The sequence below is a fragment of the Glandiceps talaboti genome, chromosome 22 (genome assembly GCF_964340395.1).
Source record: "Glandiceps talaboti chromosome 22, keGlaTala1.1, whole genome shotgun sequence".
NCBI classification, from domain to species: Eukaryota; Metazoa; Hemichordata; class Enteropneusta; family Spengelidae; genus Glandiceps; species Glandiceps talaboti.
Window position 1 is genome coordinate 18,438,085 of NC_135570.1, and position 24,366 is coordinate 18,462,450.

The 24,366-nt window shown below is 35.4% G+C and overlaps 1 protein-coding gene across 4 annotated transcripts in view; it reads left to right on the plus strand.

Annotated features, from left to right (window-relative positions):
• Positions 1-24,366, plus strand: part of LOC144451919 (RUN and FYVE domain-containing protein 2-like) — a 97,971-nt gene that overhangs the window by 68,333 nt on the left and 5,272 nt on the right. For 3 of the 4 annotated variants that reach the window (XM_078142825.1, XM_078142828.1, XM_078142827.1), the window contains exons 11-13: positions 2,118-2,204; positions 4,790-5,014; positions 5,492-5,618. In XM_078142825.1, coding sequence (XP_077998951.1) covers positions 2,118-2,204; positions 4,790-5,014; positions 5,492-5,618 — 439 coding nt within the window. The remainder of the gene's footprint in view (positions 1-2,117; positions 2,205-4,789; positions 5,015-5,491; positions 5,619-24,366) is intronic. The other variant, XM_078142826.1, reaches the window with a different exon arrangement.

Below are 24,366 nucleotides of genomic sequence, written 5' to 3' on the forward strand. Positions count from 1 at the left end.
CATTACTTATCCACATGATCCACGTGATTGGTTACTTATTAACAGACACATCACTGCATCAGATTAGGGTTTCCATCAAAAGCACCACCATTATGGCAAAGCATCTTCCCTCCACGGGCGAAGCAATGATCAAATAGACCACATCGGCAGACAGTCTATGCTAACAACTTCATTTAGATAAATTCATACTGCCACGTCGCCATTTCATTCTCACTAAAAATGAAACTTTTTCATTTTTAGCTTCATTACTAGATCAAACACATTACATGAATTTACCGTTGACTACACCATGCTCTTCATCTGAGGTGAACATGGTTCACACATTATGTAAAGGCATCGTTTAAGAATAAACGAATATCTTAGTGTATACCGAGTAAACAGTTCTCCTCAGTGACACAAAATTTGTATCAAGCTGTGTCTCTGTCAAATTGAAAGTTCATGCTGTCGTTCCTGTCAGGGAAGTTAGTTTGTGCACTGCAGTATTGATGTATTGTATCGTAGTGTAGAGTTTTATGTACTCTGTATGGTTCAACTCCAAGAACCGTCCTAACAGAGATTCATACGGAGTTTGTTCTCGAAGCACATATTTCTAGAGAGTGATTACCATAGAAAATCGAAAGTCTAGAAAGAGTATAAATGTTTCCTTGTGATATTTTGGAAGTGCAAATTATGTACATGCATACGGTGTGTGGGAGAATGAGGTGTTCATGTACATCTGAAATACATGTAGTGTGCATGCAAATTTGGAAAAGACCGTAATGGGATTTTGACACTAATTTTAGCAGGAACGCATCTCAGAGACGCACCAGAAAAAAGTGACAGCAACCACTGCCTATAACAAGAAAGACTGCACCAAGTCTGACAAAACATATGCATACGGTGTGTGGGAGAATGAGGTGTTCATGTACATCTGAAATACATGTAGTGTGCATGCAAATTTGGAAAAGACCGTAATGGGATTTTGACACTAATTTTAACAGGAACGCATCTCAGAGACGCACCAGAAAAAAAGTGACAGCAACCACTGCCTATAACAAGAAATACTGCACCAAGTCTGACGAAACATGCTATAAAAGATATTGACTGAACAAAGATATGATGGTATCGAGTCAATTAATTGCTAATTTACATATTTGATGAACTTTTGCAATAAGGTATATATATCTCTCAACGGGGCATTTTCAGTTGATGTCTGGTTAAGTGTGGGCACAGATGGGTATGTGGGAAATAATAGTGTCACTCTTTAGTTTCAGAATTTGAGATTTTTTTTCTTGCTTCTTGATGACATACATGTATACATGTAAGTGTAAAGTTTTTAGTGTGCACAAAAAGCAATAAATTCCAATATTTTCAAGTTACATCATTTGATAGGTAGCAGCTGTTTGCATGTTGTGTGTGTAATTGTACTGTGTTGTGCTGGATCCCAAAATCCAAAGTACATTTCATCCGTCAATTGATTTTTTCACGTTTATTTTTTCCTTTTTAATCCAATTTTTTTCCAGTTTTCAATTTGTTTTTAATAACCCATGCACTTATTACAATTTGCTCTCATGATTTTTATTTGAGCAGCAGTATTTTGTTCACTTCCTGTTGTTAAATACATCACAACTTGAAGTAACAAAAATGAGATAATAAGATGATTTTACTGCAGTTAATATGTATCAGAAATTGAAAATTGGGAGCAAAAATTTCTCAGCATTTCAGATTTTGAGCTTACAAGGTATATGGGAATGCCAATAAGTGTTGCAAGCTTTAGTTCTAGTCCATCAGGCAGTATTAAACTCTCCTTTGAAAACTGAAACAAGCCATTTATATCCTGTTATCACACGTTTTCTCCCTTTTTCTCCACAAATTTATTACAGTTCAGTCTGAAAAGATATCAGGAATTCATTTGGGACATGTTTATTGGAGTACATCTCACTAGAATAACAAATTTATCTAAAATCTAAATTTCCAGCTTTCTGGAGCAAAGTAACAGAAACAAAGGTCTCTAACAGTATTTTATTTCTTTCTCTTCTATGGTTTTCCCCCCATTTTTTGTCCGTTTTCCCACATTTTTTCCATGTTATGTGTTGTCCATGCTGCTTTGTGGTTGTGTGCTTGTCATCTCAATGTAGATTAAGACAAAGTGAAAAAGAAAGACTAATTGCTGAAGAAACCTCTAGAAAGCTTGGTCAGTTGATTGCTGAAAAAGATGCCAAACGGTAAGTAATTCAGGGATTGAATGATTTGATTCAAGCTAAAACTTCTCAAAATGTCTATGTGGTATATGGCGGCTTGAAGAAAAGACAATGCTGACGGTCAATGTCAGTTTGTATTCAACAGACATCACTAAGTCAATGTCAGTTTGTATTCAACAGACATCACTGAGTCAATGTCAGTTTGTATTCAACAGACATCACTGAGTCAATGTCAGTTTGTATTCAACAGACATCACTGAGTCAATGTCAGTTTGTATTCAACAGACATCACCAACTCAATGTCAGTTTGTATTCAACAGACATCACTGAGTCAATGTCAGTTTGTATTCAACAGACATCACTGAGTCAATGTCAGTTTGTATTCAACAGACATCACTGAGTCAATGTCAGTTTGTATTCAACAGACATCACTGAGTCAATGTCAGTTTGTATTCAACAGACATCACTGAGTCAATGTCAGTTTGTATTCAACAGACATCACTGAGTCAATGTCAGTTTGTATTCAACAGACATCACCAACTCAATGTCAGTTTGTATTCAACAGACATCACTGAGTCAATGTCAGTTTGTATTCAACAGACATCACTGAGTCAATGTCAGTTTGTATTCAACAGACATCACTGAGTCAATATAAGTTTGTATTCAACAGACATCACTGAGTCAATGTCAGTTTGTATTCAACAGACATCACTGAGTCAATGTCAGTTTGTATTCAACAGACATCACCAACTCAATGTCAGTTTGTATTCAACAGACATCACTGAGTCAATGTCAGTTTGTATTCAACAGACATCACTGAGTCAATGTCAGTTTGTATTCAACAGACATCACTGAGTCAATGTCAGTTTGTATTCAACAGACATCACCAACTCAATGTCAGTTTGTATTCAACAGACATCACTGAGTCAATGTCAGTTTGTATTCAACAGACATCACTGAGTCAATGTCAGTTTGTATTCAACAGACATCACTGAGTCAATATAAGTTTGTATTCAACAGACATCACTGAGTCAATGTCAGTTTGTATTCAACAGACATCACTGAGTCAATGTCAGTTTGTATTCAACAGACATCACTGAGTCAATGTCAGTTTGTATTCAACAGACATCACTGAGTCAATGTCAGTTTGTATTCAGTTTGCATTTATTATAGTAATTGCATCAATTACTTGGGCAACAAGTTTTCCTTACCTATGCGTGTTATGCAAATCAAGTTGCTTAATATGATACTAAGTTATGGTTGTCATGTTTAGACTAAAGACCAGTGGCATCCTTATATCACAAACACACTAAAACCATTCACCCGGTATCCATCTGGTCATAATGGTTACACTCTAAAATCAAACCTGTGTCACCTAGCTGTTCAAAGTTAGACAGTTGAAGACTTTCACATTACATATAGATGAGGTTGAATACTTTATTCTTGATCCCATGAACATTAGACTTGTTCTCAGCCCACTGGTCTTGCTCAAGTGTCATTATTTTATATCAACTTGATGAACTAAGTAGCATAGCATTGACTTCAGGAAATATCCCAATTCCACTATTATGATGTACTCTTAATGATTGAAGAAGACTTAATATTTACTGTAACAGAGATGAATGTGGTGGACCAACTTATCTCTGAAACAACTGAGTCCTGTCGTTTTGAAACCATCATATCGATATTTATGGCTGAAATCTCTATAATACAATTGAATTAGTCTGACTAGTTACACAAATACTGCCAACTCTAGCTTGTCCACAGCTTGTCCACAATTTTAGTGTACATTGATGTACACTTGCAAACACCATGCAATCAGCCTTTCACTGTTTAGGCAACTGAATCAACTTACTTTGATCGAACCATTCACTTTTTAGAGGAATGACAATCCCCAGTTAATACAAATGTATGGTACAAATTGTGGGAATTACAGTAAATAACATAACAAACAACCAGACAAGTAGAATATGAAGTAATTTGCAGTCGATTGGAATACCATGTCAGAATCATCAATAACTTGTGGTAAAACTAAAAGGCTAGTAGAGGAAGAAGAAAATTAAAAAGACAAATAAATTGTAATTAAGGCCTGTTTTATGACACTGTTGTGTTACTTTGTTGTATCCACATGCTTTTCCTGCTTTACTTAGCAAGTTGTGGTTTGAAAATCATTCACCCAATAAGCTTAGCCACAGTTAAATATTGTTACCAGAATATAATTATTCAAATGAATCATTATATAAATGAACATGCACAAGCGTGATGTACACATTAGACTGCAATTATTCAAATGGTCATTGTGTAAATGAACAAGTGTAAATATGATGTACACAGGTTTTAACATTATGAAATTGTGATAATTTACATGTAATTTACATTATGTAAATTGAATATACAGGTATGCTGGTAATAAGTTTTGGACGTGTGGCTAACTGAATCAGTCATTTCAAACCATAAAAACTTGACATAATTGAATAAGATGAGAGTTCTCAGAGTCTGTCATTCAGTGCCATAAACAGGTTAATGTGATGGGGACCAATGTACAATTGATCACACAGATATGTATGTGAATACTATAATTATAATCTGGTTTTGTTTACTTTTTTCAGTGCAGCCGTGGAAACTGATCTGAAGATAGAAAAGGAATGGCGAAGTACATTACAGTCAGATTTAGGACAAGCTAAAGATAAACTGACACTACTTGAAACAGAATTACAACAAATGGGAGAGTTGAAAAAAGAGTTTGCTCACCTTGATGAAGAACACCAGAAATTAAGACAAACCTGTGAAGACCAAGAACTAACCCTTGCTGATATGGGCAACAAATTGAGCGAGTTAGTCATAGTTATTTTATTAACCCAAAGATAGGTTGTGTAAAACATGCTGGGACAACACAGATATGTCATTGGAAGTCTGAAAATGACATCAATCATTGGCCAAACCCTACAGTCATTGTGTTACAACTCTATTGGTGCTATTTTCTGTCTTTGACACGTTTTGGTAAATTTGGCATCAGACACACCTCATTGCCTGGAACAAAATCAATTCTACCATGATGGTGAATGACAACCATGGTGAACATTTTTTACTAATCATAGAATGAAGAAATTTTTTAAGACTTAAGTGAATAATCTTGGAAGATATGTTTCGTAGGGAAGTTTTTGACTTTGTTTAGAGGTGACATTGATCTGAGAACCACAACATGTGAGGTTCACCCTATCCACTTCCAGTCCCCATTTATGTATTAACAAAAATGGTGGATCTATTTAGACCATAGGGTCACTTGTTTAAATATTCTGTATATTTTACAGATCAAGACTTAAGATGGATGATATGGTTGAGCATCAACAGTATATGAGAGAAAAAGTATGGACTGATGACAAGGAAGCTATCAATTGTAAACACTGTCAAAAACTGTTCTCTGTATCCAGAAGAAAGGTAAGTATCAACATGTCTACATTGATCAACCTTGTCAGTCAGAGCCTTTTGAGACAATTCGTAGCCCTGTCCCTCCAAGGTATTTCTCAATCATGGTCCTCTAAGACATTTCTCAATCTTGGCCCTCTGAGACATTTCTTAAATATGTTCCTCTAAGACATTCTCAATTATGGCCCTCTGAGACATTTCTTAAATATGTTCCTCTAAGACATTTCTCAATCTTGGCCCTCTGAGACATTTCTTAAATATGTTCCTCTAAGACATTTCTCAATCTTGGCCCTCTGAGACATTTCTTAAATATGTTCCTTTAAGACATTCTCAATCATGGCCCTCTGAGACATTTCTTAAATATGTTCCTCTAAGACATTTCTCAATCTTGGCCCTCTGAGACATTTCTTAAATATGTTCCTCTAAGACATTTCTCAATCTTGGCCCTCTGAGACATTTCTTAAATATGTTCCTCTAAGACATTTCTCAATCATGGCCCTCTGAGACATTTCTTAAATATGTTCCTCTAAGACATTTCTCAATCATGGCCCTCTGAGACATTTCTTAAATATGTTCCTCTAAGACATTCTCTATCATGGCCCTCTGAGACATTTCTTAAATATGTTCCTCTAAGACATTTCTCAATCATGGCCCTCTGAGACATTTCTTAAATATGTTCCTCTAAGACATTTCTCAATCATGGCCCTCAGAGACATTTCTTAAATATGTTCCTCCAAGACATTTCTCAGTCATGGCCCTCTGAGACATTTCTTAAATATGTTCCTCTAAGACATTCTCAATCATGGCCCTCTGAGACATTTCTTAAATATGTTCCTCTAAGACATTTCTCAATCTTGGCCCTCTGAGACATTTCTTAAATATGTTCCTTTAAGACATTTCTCAATCATGGCCCTCTGAGACATTTCTTAAATATGTTCCTCTAAGACATTCTCAATCTTGGCCCTCTGAGACATTTCTTAAATATGTTCCTTTAAGACATTTCTCAATCTTGGCCCTCTGAGACATTTCTTAAATATGTTCCTCTAAGACATTTCTCAATCATGGCCCTCTGAGACATTTCTTAAATATGTTCCTCTAAGACATTTCTCAATCATGGCCCTCTGAGACATTTCTTAAATATGTTCCTCTAAGACATTTCTCAATCATGGCCCTCTGAGACATTTCTTAAATATGTTCCTCTAAGACATTCTCAATCTTGGCCCTCTGAGACATTTCTTAAATATGTTCCTCTAAGACATTCTCAATCATGGCCCTCTGAGACATTTCTTAAATATGTTCCTCTAAGACATTCTCAATCTTGGCCCTCAGAGACATTTCTTAAATATGTTCCTCTAAGACATTCTCAATCTTGGCCCTCTGAGACATTTCTTAAATATGTTCCTTTAAGACATTCTCAATCATGGCCCTCTGAGACATTTCTTAAATATGTTCCTCTAAGACATTTCTCAATCTTAGCCCTCTGAGACATTTCTTAAATATGTTCCTCTAAGACATTCTCAATCTTGGCCCTCTGAGACATTTCTTAAATATGTTCCTCTAAGACATTTCTCAATCATGGCCCTCTGAGACATTTCTTAAATATGTTCCTCTAAGACATTCTCAATCATGGCCCTCTGAGACATTTCTTAAATATGTTCCTCTAAGACATTCTCAATCATGGCCCTCTGAGACATTTCTTAAATATGTTCCTCTAAGACATTCTCAATCATGGCCCTCTAAGACATTCTCAATCATGGCCCTCTAAGACATTCTCAATCATGGCCCTCTAAGACATTCTCAATCATGGCCCTCTGAGACATTTCTTAAATACAAAATGTATATTCCTCTAAGACATTTCACAATCTTTGTCCTCTAAGACATTTCTCGATAATGGCCCTCTAAAAAATGGCAGCAGTATCAGAAAATGTAAAAAGCAAACTACTAGAATCAATTGCTTAATCTGGCCTTGAATAAACAAATAAAGTATTTATGGAGTAAAGACAACTGAATGCCATGCTGATTGTGATTTCTATAACCGTTATTAGGAAGTAAAATGTGTCAGCTACTTGTCCCATTCAATTAAAGCGTACTTATCACAGGTGTAAAATAACAGTGTTTAATTATCAACCCAGTACATGGTTGCTCTCAATGTAATCTATCTGTAAACATTCTCTGGACAAAATTTCATTTTTAATGGGGAGTAATGTTACCCTAAATATGGCATACAATTCATGATTTAATTAAATGTATGAACAAATGAAATTCTGGAGTACAGGAATAAATCTTGACCACTACTTTTCATGCAAGCCAAACAAGTTGTTCAGAGGAACTTTTTAATATGGGCATGACAGTTTTGACTTTCCCCACCTTTTTACGACAGTGTGTATGAAATCGCCTTCAGTGACTGAGATGAAGTTGACACACACACATCAGTTGTAAACAAAATGTGGCAGCTAGTGTCATGATGGCTTATCGAATTCAACTGAACTACTGGAATACAATACCAGATTTAAACTGAATCACTAATTATGAAAATTGCTCATTAAAAACTAAAAAAAACTATGGTAACAGGCTTTTTTTGGACAATTTTTCTTTCTTGGGTTAATATATGCCAAATTATATGGAATTTGAAGAGTGCATGATACTGCTTAATTGCTTAATATTGTTCGTTATTCAAATGACTCATTAAGGTGGTTCTCCTCAGGGTTGCGTTCTGTCTCCTCTATTGTATATCCTTTATACTGATGATTGCAGAAGTACACATGGGCGTAGCCATCTTGTAAAGTACGCCGACGATAGTGCTTTGCTTTCACTTCTATTGGGATCAGAATGTCATCATGGTCCCGCTCTTGGCGAATTTGTCGATTGGTGTGATGTTTCTTATCTAAACTTAAATGTTAAGAAAACTAAGGATATGATAATCGACTTCAGGAGGCAAGAACGCAACCCTTCGACAACCATTGTTCACGGTCAAGAGGTTGAAATTGTTTCCAAGTACACTTACCTTGGTTCAATATTTGATAACAAATTGAAATGGGATTTAAACACCGATGCTATCTTGAAGAAAGGTCAGCAGCGACTGTATCTTTTAAGGAAATTGCGTTCATTTATGGTTGATAGAGAAATCTTATCCCTTTTTTAGCACAACTGAACTGAGGTTCAGTAGTGCTATAGGGATCGCCCGGCGTCTGTCTGTCTGTCTGTCTGTCTGTCTGTCTGTGTGTGTGTGTGTGTGTGTGTAAACAACTTAAAGTCAAAAACCGCTGAACCGATTGCCATGATATTTGATGGGTCCATTACCTTGGGTGTCTAGTTGGGAAATTGTTCAAATCAAAATGATCGCATCGCAGGTGCTGGGCAGATTGGTGCGAAATTTGGTGGGAACATTCTTAAGGGCGTGTAAAGTAAGATTTGTTCATGACATGATGATTCCATCAGTGATATGCAAATTGGGGCTAAAAATGTGTCTTTTTGGTTAAAAATCTATAATTCCAAAAGTACTGAGCAGATTGGGCTGAAATTTAATGGGAATGTATCTAGGGATGTATGGACGAAGAAATATTAAACATACAATGATTCCATGAGTGATATGCAAATTAGGTGTAAAAATGTTCATTTTTGGTCAAAAACTTATATCTCAAAAAGTACTTGGTCAATGAGTCTGAAACTTGGTGAGATGTTTCTGAAAGTGTAATTATGCAGATTTTCTTCAAAACATATTGACAAAATTGGCCCTAGCGACCATGACCACACCCTTAGCAACAACCAAATGGCAGTATATTTTGGTCAAATAACAACATCATATCTGGTAAGCAAATGAGTAAACATTCAAAAAATGTATGCAAATACCCTAGCAACCATGACCACGCCCTTAGCAACAGCCAAACGGTCGTTTATTTCACAAAGATAACAGGAATTAATAGACAATTGAATAAACATTCAAAAAATGTATGTAAATTTGCCTAGCAACATGACCACGCCCATAGCAACAGCCAAATGATCACGAATATTGCAAAGATAACAAGTGATTAATAGACAATTGAATAAACATTCAAAAAATGTATGCAAATGTGCCTAGCAACAAGACCACGCCCATAGCAACAGCCAAATGATCATGTATATTGCAAAGATAACAACGGGGGATTAATAGACAATTGAATAAACATTCAAAAAATGTATGTAAATATGCCTAACAACAAGACCACGCCATAGCAACAGCCAAATAATCACGAATATTGCAAAGATAATATCAGGAATTCATACACAAGTGAACAAAAACATACAAATATGTATGCAAATATATCTAACAACATGACCACGCCCATAGCAACAGTCAAATGATAGCATATATCGTAAAGATAGCAACATGGTTGGATAGGCAACTAGATAGTTATTCAACAAAATGACCACTTATATGCATATGGATAAACTATTAGAAACTGTACAGTTGTGCTACAACACCATTGGCGGTATTTTATAAAACTTACATTGAGAGCGTTATTTCATTTTCGTTCATTTGTTGGTTTCAAAATCTGACAGTCAAAGACAAAAGTTCACTTGATAGAATTGTGTCTCTTAGCTCAAAATTAACTGGAATGCCCCAGAGAAATCTGTCATCATTTTATAATCAGCAAGTAGTTAGGAAAGCCCGCTCTATTGTTTTATCTAGTAATCATGTTTTATCTAGACAGAGTTCGACATACTTCCATCTGGTCGTTGTTTTAGATGCCCGGCTTGCAGATCAAACCGGTGCAAGTTGTCATTCATTTCCACCGCTGTGCGGCTTATGAATGATTCGTAAACTTTTTGAGTGATGTTGATTGTCTTAGTATCGTTCTGTGTCTCTGTATATATTGTTTTGTATTTTTATTTATTTTTTTTTTTGATATATTGATGTATTGTATTTGAGCCACACTTTTAATTGGGATGAATAAAGTTCTATTGAATTGAATTGAACAAAAAATCATTATTTTGAAATGCCTAAAGAAGCCCTATTTTATCACTATAAACTCATGATATTTGCATACAACTAAGACGATTGACAGAGGATTATGCAAAATACATGCGATGTCAAACCTCTCAAAGAATACCGACATTTGCAAATATATTTCCGAAATTCATTGATGACCGAGTTTCATACCGTCTCAAGATTTACTGCTCACGTCCTCGTATTATATTTGATTCTTGTACATGTACTTCGAAAACTGTTGATACGTTGGTCACGGTCATATGCAAGCTGGCACATTTGCAAAAAATCCTGTGAATTAGTAACTGTCTAGTTTCAGAACCTTCCGGCGCGGCACAGACTGTCAGTGCACTGATACTCGAACTCGCTGTCAAAATCATTACATACACACGTCAGGCTTTCGGTCGGTCAATTGACCATTACAGACATTTGAACACACCAAAATCGTTAGCTAGATAACAATTTTTAATCGTGGTTTACATTTGTGCTGTGTTTTGATTGAATCAGGAAAACTTGGTTCAAAATAAACTTCACAAGTAGCGTATGCACGTAACATTCATGGCAATATCACCAAAGCATGGCAATGTGAGCTTGTTTTAATTTGTATTTCAGGAATACTTCCATAATATCTTGCATCTCCGATTTCGAGTTGGTTTAAAATGTCTTTGATTTTCTTATTATTTTCCTTCCGTGTTCTTACAAAAAAGGCTGTTTTAGGATTGACTAGACTTGTCCTATTTCCAGAAAACAGTCAATGTTCACATGCATGTACTCGTCCGAGTTATACTGAATGGGTACAATATGAGTATCACCAGAGCTATGTATTTCAATTTTCAAAACAAACCCATAACAATCGAGTCTAGTTTTGTTTATCCGTCTGAGCTGTCTACGATATCAGTCAATGTATCTGGATATGCAGTGATGTGCCAATACATATTGAAAGTTATTTTTAATCGAAAGACTTAGCCATTTTCAGATGCCAACATGAGCAATGCGTCAGACAATCAAACGCGAAAGACACCACAACTAACTAAAAGAAAACGCATGTAATTTGTAGCAAGCTAGCTGTGTGGAAAGATTATTTATGTAGTGGTCAAACTGAGGAGCATAGAAATATTTTGGGTTCATTGTAACAGCCAAATTCAGCATGACTTCTGTAATAAGGCAAAATTTCCCCCTTTTGGATTTAATGGAGTGCGTACGCCATACGTACAGACAGGAAATAGTAACATGGTGATTCCACCGTGGTTCAGAAAGTGGCCATGCTACTACATCTAGTTCCGAAATTTCCCATGTTTGACGATCGAAACTGAGCAAAATTTAACGTAATGCAGTTATTCCGAAATTCAAAACGAAATATTTGTATCGGGAAGTACTTCCGGGAAAAGTGAAGTTTAGACACACATGGCCACTATAGATAGCACTGTGGATCTGCCGCCGGACAGAGTAACATCATAATAACCTTGGACTTGACTTTGGCCATGCCTCTGATTACTAATTAATGAGATGACATCAATAAACTGGGCTTCCGCGCCATTTGCAATCTGATCTTGTGTATCACATTCCAGTCGAACGACCTCGATTTGCCGTGCTTCTACGATGCTACACTTTATATAATCAAAATGACAATTAGAATAACTGAAGACTCATTTTATCCACTGCTTGGTGATACTTTTATTGCATGACACGCCTGGAAATCTTCTGCAAGTCAAATTTTACGCTGTATTTCAAAATCGGCATTTTCTCCGTTTACATTTTCAAGCCCCCAGACTAAGTTCTAAAGTCTCGAAGTCGACAGTACTTCCTCGCAATCAATTGAGATTTTCTCTGGTGCTTTCTTAGGTATTGTTCTTACAAAGAGTGTCTCAGAATTTGTAAATTCGCTCTATTACGTGTGAAATTGATGATTAAGTGAGCAAAATCTGTCAATAAGCTTCCCATTATAATTTGTCAACTTTCGAGGCATGGTGTAAAGGAACGACAGATGGCAGAAAAAAAGTGAGACACACTTTTGTTATGTGTGAAGTGAACATTCTAAAACACCAAAGAAATGGAAAATCGGGTGACAGGTGGTCTCTTCCGAGGCATTTATATTGGCGCCTTGAGATTATCAAGACACCTTTATTCATACCTTAAAGGTGATTCAAAATGCTCACATTCACTATTGCTATTTTGCTAGACGACATGTTTGTGAAATGTATACTGGTTTTAAAACTTTAAAAAAGCGTCTGCAAACACCTTAAAATGACCTTTTTTCAGTCAGTTCCCTTCGGATTTACTTCGAGAGTTTTCGGGTATTTCCGGTCCCACCTAGACCACAGGATTTTATGACGTCATAAGGAGACATGGTTAGCACGTAGCCTATGACGAGCATAGTCAACAGGTGAATAAAACTCAACAGCATTGTGAAAAAATACATTGCTGGTGGTTGTAATAGACATCAGTAAACAAAAACTACAGTCTACATGTCTTATTAACCAACATTTACTGGTATTTACTCACACTTCCTGACTAATTGTCAGTGTCTGTGGGCAAATGCTAAAATATTATGTCCCCATATTATAGCAAAATAAATCAAAATGGCCAGACAAGATACACATAAACACTTGTAATGTCGCGTGTTTCACATTCAGTGACTTTTATTTATCTGATTTTTTATTATTTGCCGATTAGAAGCATCACAATACCATCGACATGCATGATGCGTTGACGGCATATTTTAGCCTACTATACTCATACTCGCTGATGTCGCCTTTTGAACGGCACATACAAAGTAAACACATTTCATCTCGAATAGATATACTAGCTATTAGAATACCCATATTATCAGCAATAGAAATTGCAAAGAATTACAAAATTTCGTGAGTTTCGTATTGTCATTTATATGACTTTAGCAACTCGTCTGGAAGAAAACTTGTATGGTTTCCCTTGTTGTGATATCACTTCATACAACAAGCCTATTTAATATTCATTAGAAGAATTTTGTAACGAATCATGGTATTCGAAGTATACAGTTTAGGAAACCAACAAATCAAATATCGCGATGTGTTCATGATATATGATTGGACAATACTGATGTCGGCAATCAAGGTCGTGACCCCAGCACATGGTTATCAGAGAAAGTCTGCAACTAGATATTAGACACGTTCGCTTCAGTCCAATTTCTCAGTGTTTGGTTTGACATTAGAGACATTTTTTCTGTACGACTTTTGCAATATATCTAAATGATAAATATGGATTATTTCAACAAATGTGGATAAATTCAACCCGAATGTGCTCTCCGAGTCCATACGTACATACACCCACTTCAGCTTTGTTCGGTGGAACTCCCGGAACTACATTGTATCCTACGTATATATACTGCTGTGACCGCGGTGACTGCCCGCGAAGCATAACTTGACAACACTACCCACCTACCGATAATCAAATATATAATAATCCCATGTACACCATGATAAAAACACGCAATAATTCGAGTCCCCAACACGTTGATGAGCCCTACTTCTGTTCAGTCCGACTGCGAGTTTCTGAGGTTTTACATGGGTCTCAGACTCGGACTAGAGTATCGCGCCCTAGGCCCTAGACAGCCCTGGCAGAAAATAATATATGTAAACTTGCGCTCACAAGCCAAACATGTGACAATACAAGACCACAACGACATAGTGCGGGGGCATATGGCAGATTTTGGGGTTTCGTGTGAAATTCAGGTTAATTTTTGCCAACGTATCTCATTGTGTTCCCCATCATCTGAGCAATTAAAAAATATATGTTGGCAATTTTTATTTCAATATTAAGGGTAATTTTTGCAGCAATTTCATAAATGATGTAAAATCATGATTTGTCTGTATATTGATGGCATATTGATGCCGTCAGTATTGTCTGTATATTTGATGTTGCTGATTGCTATTCTTTCAAAAATGTACGCCAACCATGAATTATTTCAGTTACTATGAATACTCTGGTTGGTTTTTATCTTTTAAAGCACAAGTAAATCCACACCTTGACTATGCTTCCCCAGTGTCTTCCCCACATATATACGAATAGGGATATTGCATTTTTGGAAAAAGCTTGGTGGCTTGAATTATGAGGACAGTTACGCATATTGAAACTGACAACTTTAGAAACTAGATGAATTAGAGCTGATTTGCTTGAAGTGTATAAACTTTTCCATTTACATATTCACCATGATCCAGTTGTATTTTTCAAAGTATCTACTTCGACAACAAGAGGATATAGATTGAAATGATTTAAAGACAGATCCAGATTGGATATACCAAAATATTTTTTCAGTCGACATGTTGTAAACATTTGGAAGTTTACCAGAAAGGGTTATTGTTATTACTACACCAATTAAATCATTGTAATTACTTAGTAATTATTTTAATCCAGATTGGATATACGTAAATATTTTTTCCAGTCAATATGTCGTAGACATTTGGAACAGTTTGCCAGAAAGGGTTATTGTGACTACAATAAAGGCATTCATTTATTGTATAGAACTACCCTTGCCAAATGATATGTCCTTTTGACCAATTTCGGCGTATTGATGTGAGTTGTTATCAAGTGTACATACACACGTTAAAAATATTCCTTTTCAGATCTGGCATCTGGTTTTAATACGTATCTACACATGTAGTATTGAATCCTGGACAGGTACATTCTACACAGGATATAGAGTCCAAGTTAGGTCTATGCAAAATTTGAAATTTTACCTCTCAATATTAGCATACAAGTTACATAAATTGGACGTCTTGCAAATATTAGATAGAAAAGAAACATCACTCAGTAAAACACCTTTAGAAACCTTTAGAATGTTTTACCCCCACTTTTGACCAATTGAGATACTGTCTAGAGCAATGAAAAAAGTCAATATGGCAGCTACTTTAGAACGTTTTTGTTATTTGTTCTGTATGCAGTTCTCCCTCTACGTTCTGTAGAAATATAATATTAAAAAGTAAATGAATCGTTGTTAAAGGCATGAGTGCTTATTAATTTCCACTTTGCAATGGTGTCAAAATGAGATAGACTTAGTCATCAAGTTGGCATGTGACTACTTATTCCCAGCAATGAAGGTTATTTGTGTATGAGAATTACCAAAAGATGTAGAAGGGTATTTTCCATGTTGTTTACGTTGAGGATTTGAATGTCAGATTTTCTTTGAGTACTAAAACATGTGGAATGATAGCTAACAATGCAATAAAATTTGATTAAAGATGCTATTTTCTGGTGGGTTGGTGGTTGGGGTTGGGTGGTACATTAGAATGTGTCTCTGCTGTTACTTTCAACCTTTATTCATGACTGACCAAGAGGAATTTCGTTGCGTAATCGAATGTAAGAGTACCTTCACGCTGAATAACTAAACTAAATATGCATATATTCATATTGTTCCTTTGAAATATTATAAAAGATATTCTTCAGATACTGAATTTATCATCTTTATTTTGTACTACATTGTCCTGTATTCTGTTTTATTTTAGAATTTCGATGAAATAACGTAATCAAATGTAACAGCGGAGAACACGTCTATTCATGTTGTTCCTTTCACTTGACATGTAACGCCAACCAAATAGCTATACTAGTAGAAACGTAGACAATGCATACAACATAATGCCGTGAGAGACTAGACAATAGTTTTGAATACAAATGATTGGGTCTATTCAGTCGAATACATAACTTTGTATAGTAATGATTCAATTGATGCTACGCTATTGATCAAAAATATGTTTATACCAGGTGTAAACTGAATGCCTTCAGTAAAGGCCAAACTTTAGATTGCTGCTCCTTCACGCCTTGTCGAAAGAAAAATTCTGCGCTACCACAAATGATATTGCATATCCATTAGTTACTACATCAATAAATAAAACGTAGCTTTGGAAAACATTGTCCATTTTTGCATGTTTATCCACATACTGCCCTTAATTCTATGTTTGCCATTGTAAAACCTTTAAAATGATTGGTCTGTGAGTCTGTTAACAATCAAAAATAATTGTTTTTAAAAATAGTAAGTTTATGAGTACTTGTTGGTGATACTTTCAATTCATAATCATATTTTAATATTCTGAATGACAAGTAAAGTCAGAAGGAATATTTGAACTGTTTCTTTTATTGAATTTGCCCAAATTTCAGTGATAAACAATAATTTTCATTCAGATACGCACTCATGGGTTTCCTAACCCTGCCATAGAGGGCGTCAATTTAAATTTTTTTCATCTCATTGAAGACATTTAGGGTCGTTTGGGTCATGAGAAACAGAATTCAGGCTGCCCTTACATATACCTACCAATTACTGTTATCTTTACAATATACATAATGTTCTGACTGTTGCTATGGACATGGTCTTGTTGATAGGCATATTTGCATACATGTTTTGATATTTTTTTTTGCCTGACTAACCAAAAATGTTATCTTTGCAAAATATACTGGCATTGTTGGCTGTTGCTAAGGCCATATCAATGGAAGTTGACTATAATCATGGATTCATGGGTTTTCATTGCCTAACCAATTGTTAAGAATAGGGTCTTGGGGCCAAATTTTATTTTAGCCCCCTCAAACTAATTTTGAAGATAAAAATTGCCAACATGTATTTTTTTATATGTGGTCCTATAATGAACATAACCATATATGTTTCATAAAATTAACATGCATTTCACACGAAAACCCATATGCCCCTGCACTAAAACTGTGAAACATTTACAGGTCACTCTCATTTTATATATGGACAACAAAATTAGGTCGGCCACAGTTCCATTTACATGCAATGACTCGGAGCGTGATTCCATATGCTTGGAGCAAATCGAATCAATAAGTGTATTATGGGACCAACAAATATATTGTGGTACTGCATGTCCTGATACGTCTTCTTGAAGTTTCCCATGGGTATTCTAATACCTAGTACATGTGTATATTTCTTGGAGATGAAATAAAAGGCGACGGGAGTACGAGTATAGTAGGCTAAAATATGCCGTCCTCTGATGCCGTTGACCCCGGCCCTCAATGCATCACGACGGCATTGTAATGCTTCTTCTAAGCAAATGATAAAAAATCAGATAAATAAAAGTCAACACCCGACATTACAAGTGTTTATGTATATCTCGTCAAGCCGTTTGATTTATTTTGCCATAATATGGGGACATAATATTTTAGCATTTATACCCACAGACACTGACAATTACATGTAGACTGTAGTTTTTGTTTACTGATGTCTATTACAACCACCAGCAATGTATTTTTTCACAATGCTGTTCAGTTTTATTCACCTGTTGATTACGCTCGTCATAGCCTACGTGCTAACCATGTCTCCTTATGACGTCATAAAATCCCCGTGGTCTAGGTGGGACCGGAAATACCCGAAAACTCTCGAAGTAAATCCGAAGAGAACTGACTGAAAAAAGGTCATTTTAAGGCGTTTGCAGATGCTTTTTTCAAGTTTTAAAACCAGAATATGTTTCACTAACATGTCGTCTAGCAAAATAGCAATAGTGAATGTGAGCATTTTGAATCACCTTTAAGCAAACTCTCACTTTCAGCCATAGACAATAGCATTTAAGAAAAGCGAAAAAACTTTCAGAAAATATATGGGTTGATGGTGTAAACTTTATTCATTGTTGAGAAACAATAACTTGAAAATATGTCACCCTTAAAATCTTCCCTTTGTGCATCTCCACCTTATTAAAGGTAAAAGTTGTATCAACAACATCTTAACACAGGTACGTATTATTATAGTTGATATATGCACCATATATGAAATTTGAATCTTGCATTTTTAAGATATAGCCTAGTTACCTAAAATCATTAATTATGCAAATATTTCATTAAAACTGTAAACTCTATCAATTTTAAAGAACATATGCACTACATTGTATTGAAATTGAAGTATGCAGTCTTTAGATATAGCCTAATTACCAAAAATCATTCATTATGCAAATTATTCATTAACACTGTAAGGTACATCAACAAACTTTATAGGACATATTCGATTTGTTATGATTAACGTGTGTACTGAATGGTGTTGAAATTTAAGTATGCAGTCTTAAGATATAGCCTAATTACCGAAAATAATTACTTATGCAAATTATTTATTAACACTATAAGGTACATCAACAGACTTTATAGGACATATGCATTTTCTAATGGTTAATGTATGTACTAAATTATATTGAATTTGAAGTATGCAGTCTTAAGATATTGCTTTATTAGTTGATTTCATTGATATTCAAATTTCCCTATTTGACATAAACAGATCTCATTAAAAAACTAATCAGGTCTAGCCATTACCCCAAACATTATGTGTACCAAATTTCAGTATAACTGAGCCAGCCGTTTTTAAGAAAATGATGACATAGCCAGACAGACACACACACAGACAGACATCCCCCTTTTAATACCTCCCGTACCCTTACGGAAGGTAAAAACTAGACATCGCTACAAGGAGGAGACATTGGATTCCATGTATGAACATTTCATATCAACAATCAAACAACAAGTGCTATCTTTAGAGGCCTCAGAAAATTCATGCTGCCCAACACCTGTGGCATGTAAACTTTGCATCTGGACAAGTAAAAACATAAATCCGTTCGTCCAATGGACAAGTGAACTTCATGTGAAAATTATGGGCCATGACATTAAAAACAGCTGATGTATTCTAGACAAATTAGTGGGAGTGACCAAATTGTAATTGGAGCTTTTTTATATACAAAATGTTGCAAAACCACTTCAAGTTAGTGCGCAACTGAAGCAATTAATATATCTAGGTAGGCAATCGATTGTGTCAACCATGCAATGGCAGAACTCTATCATAGCAAATCAAAACACTTTAGCCATGTAATTGGCAATTCTAAGAAAGAATTGAGAATGGAAATTACTGTCATGAGATACACATTAGTCAGTTGTTTGACAGAATGAGGAGAGCTCCGTTCAAAACTAACTTCAAAAGGTGTTCAAGCATATCACGTATGATACTATTATTAGTCTGTACCCTACCCTAGTCCAAGTATTTGTTCTTCTGGAGTATGGCATTGATGTTTCCACACTGTTTCTCATGTCAAAATGTCATTAGATTTTCCCTATAATATTCCTTTCGTGTTTTTTGATACAGTTTGATAATGTTTCAAAATAGATTTAAATTTGTCATAATTCTAAGATCTATGTGTCATCTCTGAAAACTGTCAATCAATTATGCTGTAAGTTGTACTGTAGTATTCATAAAAATGTTATGTCATGTGCTTCTACAAAAACTCCCAAATACTGTCGAATATGGGTTGGGCTGAGGTACGTACTTCAAAAGTCATGTACACTAACGAGATACGTAGTGCAGTCGAGTAGTGAAAACTGATCAAGGGAAAGGGAAGTTAGGTCTAGCAATTAATGTGGCTGTCTATGATGTTTGTTGGTTTCATTTAGTGAAGATTACTAGTAATGTCTGAATGCACTAACAAACATTGATAAAAAAGTCAACAATACTTCAATACATTTCAATCTAGACTCCATTTCTCAGATGGCAATTTCCAGACAGTGTGTGTACCAACATGAGTGACATGTGGCACATCATGTAATCAAAGACACAGCAACTAATTGATAGAAAATATGTTTATTTGTAGCAAACTGTGAATGGAAAATGAATGGGAATTATAAGTTGACAATCACTTTACCTGAGTTGATTTTCTAAAGTTTAAATCTTTTGTTCCTTGACTCTCGTTATTCATTCCAATGTCCACGGCCCGTGGCTGAAATTGTGCTTCACAGCCCGGCATATCGTCATCAAAGCAAACATTAGTCACGAAAAGTGTGTCAGTTGCTGCTTCATTTCCATGTATGATATAGATGGATCATCTGTTTTCAATAATTCAAGGTATGCAATATCATTTTGTAATGTAACCACTCCACAAGGAATATAACCAGTGAGCTTGTGTCCGCCATTTAGTAAGATATGGCTTTGAGCTGACTTGAGTTCTTCAGAACTGCTTTCCCGTCATGGTAATGCCTCCCGAGTGAAGTCAAACTAGTTACTTTATGTTTATGTCCTTTCTACTATGGGGTGAGATCCCCGCCAAATTTATAGATGTATTTAATTGACACAATCATTTCTGTATTTATTCACTTCTTTATTTTAATAAAATTAATGTACTTACTTTGTCAAATTAATTTATCTTATTATAATTATTTCTTTATTTATTCACTTATTTATTTTAATAAAATGGATGTATTTACTTTATTGTCAAATTAATTTATTTCAATTATTTTTATTTAATATTTCCACAATTATTTCTGTATTTATTCACTTATTTATTATAATTATTTCTCTATTTATTTATTCACTTATTTATTTTAAGAAGTCCGGGACGGGGACTTATGGATTGGGTTCCGTCCATCCATCCATCTGTCCGTCCGTCCGTCCGTCCGTCCGTCCGCAGCCGTTTCTTGGAGATGCCTGGACCAATTTTTTTCAAACTTGGAACAGGGGCAACATACAATGGCATACATATGCACGTCAATTTGTTTTATGATACGATCCAATATGGCCGCCATTTTGTTTGCAAATTTTCCATGTCCAAAGCCATAACTCAGACATGCTTGAACAGATCTCATTCAAAGTTGGTATTAGGACAGTGTTCTATGACATACATGTGCATATCCATTTTCATCATGATACGATCCAATATGGCTGCCTGGCAGCCATTTTGTTTGCGAATTTTCCATGTCCAAAGCCATAACTCAGACATGCTTGAACAGATCTCATTCAAAGTTGGTATTAGGACAGTGTTCTATGGCATACATGTGCATATTCATTGTTGTCATGATACGATCCAATATGGCCGCCTAGCAGCCATTTTGTTTGTGAATTTTCCATGTCCAAAGCCATAACTCAGACATGCTTGAACAGATCTCATTCAAAGTTGGTATTAGGACAGTGTTCTATGACGTACATGTGCATATTCATTGTTGTTGTGATACGATCCAATATGGCCGCCTGGCAGCCATTTTGTTTGTGATTTTTCTATGTCCAAAGCCCTAACTCAGACATGCTTGAACAGATCTCATTCAAAGTTGGTATAAGGACAGTGTTCTATGATGTACATGTGCATATTCATTGTTGTTGTGATATGATCCAATATGGCCACCTGGCAGCCATTTTGTTTGTGATTTTTCTATGTCCAAAGCCATAACTCAGACATGCTTGAATATATCTCATTCAAAGTTGGTATTAGGACAGTGTTCTATGACGTACATGTGCATATTCATTGTTGTTGTGATACGATCCAATATGGCCACCTGGCAGCCATTTTGTTTGCGATTTTTCTATGTCCAAAGCCATAACTCAGACATGCTTGAATATATCTCATTCAAAGTTGGTATTAGGACAGTGTTCTATGACATACATGTGCATATCCATTTTCGTCGTGGTATGATCCCCCATACCCGACCCATCCTTTATTGTTGTAGGCATGTTCCATGTCCAACAAGCAGACTCAACATATCTAAGTCTGTTTGATTTAGGTTCACAAGTGTTGTTGCGTGATCAGAGTAGTGATGTCATTCTCAATGACTTGTTATTTCTGTATTTTGTTCTTAATTTGCAATTTGTTCTTGTTATTTTTATTTTTCTATTATTCAAGTTCAATTATTTCACTTATGTCAAGAAACTTGCTTATTTAATAATTTACCTTTATTTCTTATTAACATTCAATTCGTTTTAAAATTTATAATTCCGTTATTTAAGTCTGTATTTTGCATCTGATTCCACTTAAGCTCACCATTATTAAGATTTTATTTATCGTATTAAATTATTTCATTATTTCATTTGCCTAGTCAATTTAAACATTCTCAGCAATATATTTTAATTATGATGTTCTCTTAAGCTTATCATTAAATTATTTTTTCAATTCAGGATTTTGTTATTTAAGTCTATAATTTGATTATTTGTGCTTTTCATCAATTGTAATTGTTAAAGTTTAAGTTATCAACTTCTGGGGCCTGGGTTGCTATGAAATTTGCCGCACGCATGTTGGTGGGCGACATTTAGACTGCATTGCTTGCCCGATGGCACGGCACATCAGATTACCCATACGGAAGACACAAACAATGTTGTTGGTTCTACACATGCATTACGTTGTCACTTTTGAAGAAAATATCTGACGGCTATCGCGTCGTCCCTGCTGTCCCAAAGTAATCATTAAAATGAAGTAAAATTTACTCAGTCATGAATTTATTTGTCTTTTTCTTTTTGCTCAAAAGCCAGGATTTAGTACACATAATTTACCGAGATGTGGTGCATGCTTGTAGTGGAGCGTACGTGGGTCTAAGTTTATCTGCTCTCTGCATATGCATAGCGTCCGACATACATCGTTTACTTATCGTGGTTTGCGACCCTGCCATATCATAATGACAATTTAGACTATTAAAAGTACAAACATCAATTCACAGTTATAACTTTATTGGCTGAATTTTATTTCTCCAGGTTGATTGCTCGAAAGTTAGAGCATAATTACAGAGGTGTTTACACTACTGTACAAAACACATGGCCAGTGTGATGATGGCATCCAGGGATGCATGGCGTATGCACTTTGCACGTCGCTTTTTTTGTAGAAAATATGAGGATTTACAGCCCATCCAGCCCACAATCGTAATTAATATAGTACAAGTACATACATTTACTCACAGTTATAAATTTTACTTGTCTCATTTCTCACTCAAAGGCCAGAATATAATATTAGTACATGATACAATTTACCGAGTGACAGTATTGCCATTACAACGGTGTACACTTACCTTGACTAATGTTGTGCCTAGCATGATGATACACGTTACACCGTCCATGTGCACCACCGTGGCTCCGATTGTCCATAGAAAATACAGGTAAAGATTTATGACCCTGCTGTATACTGTCTCATATTTACATTTAATAAAACTACACAAACATTTATTCACAGTTACGAATAATTTTTTCTCTCGAAAGTCATAGTTTGTTACATCATGTAATTCACCGATTTTTGGGCATAAATGGCGCACATCTGTACTGCCAGCTTCATCACATTCCTGTAAAGTTGTTATAGCGTACCGAATGTAATTGAAGACTTCATTTGGAGTATCAAAACTAAGGGCATGCCAAACAAATTCTTCTTCAACCAAAACAACTTTATGGACTGCAGTATTCAACTGATTAAACTCTGAAACATCATTCAGCAATCTAACGATTCCAGGCATATATTCACATAGATTTATAAGCTCAGTCGCCATGATGCATATGATAGTCAGTTAGTGATCAATCGTTATTGGAGAGAAGTGATGCAAATACATCATATGACGTATCGTAGGCCCCTGAACATGGTTTGCAGGCATAGAGAATAAATTAATTATTGTATTTTGGCGGAGATCTCACCGTAGTTGAAGAAATTTATTCACTGTACTTGATACACATGTTCCAGGCCAAATACGTTGCACGTTGCAGTCATAGGACGAATCTATGGCCCCAAACCATGGTTTTCAAGCATAGTGAATAAATTACTTTAAACTATGGTGAATGGTGAGATCTCCGCCAAAATAAAATATTTATCAATTGTAATTGTAATTGTTCAAGTTTAAGTTATCAACTAAACATGGTTTGCAGGCATAGAGAATAAATTACTTTAAACTACGGTGAGATTTCCACCAAAATAAAATATTCATCAATTGTAATTGTTCAAGTTTAAGTTATCAACTAACATAGAGAATAAATTACTTTAAACTATGGTGAGATCTCCGCCAAAATAAAATATTCATCAATTGTAATTGTTCAAGTTTAAGTTATAAACTAAACAT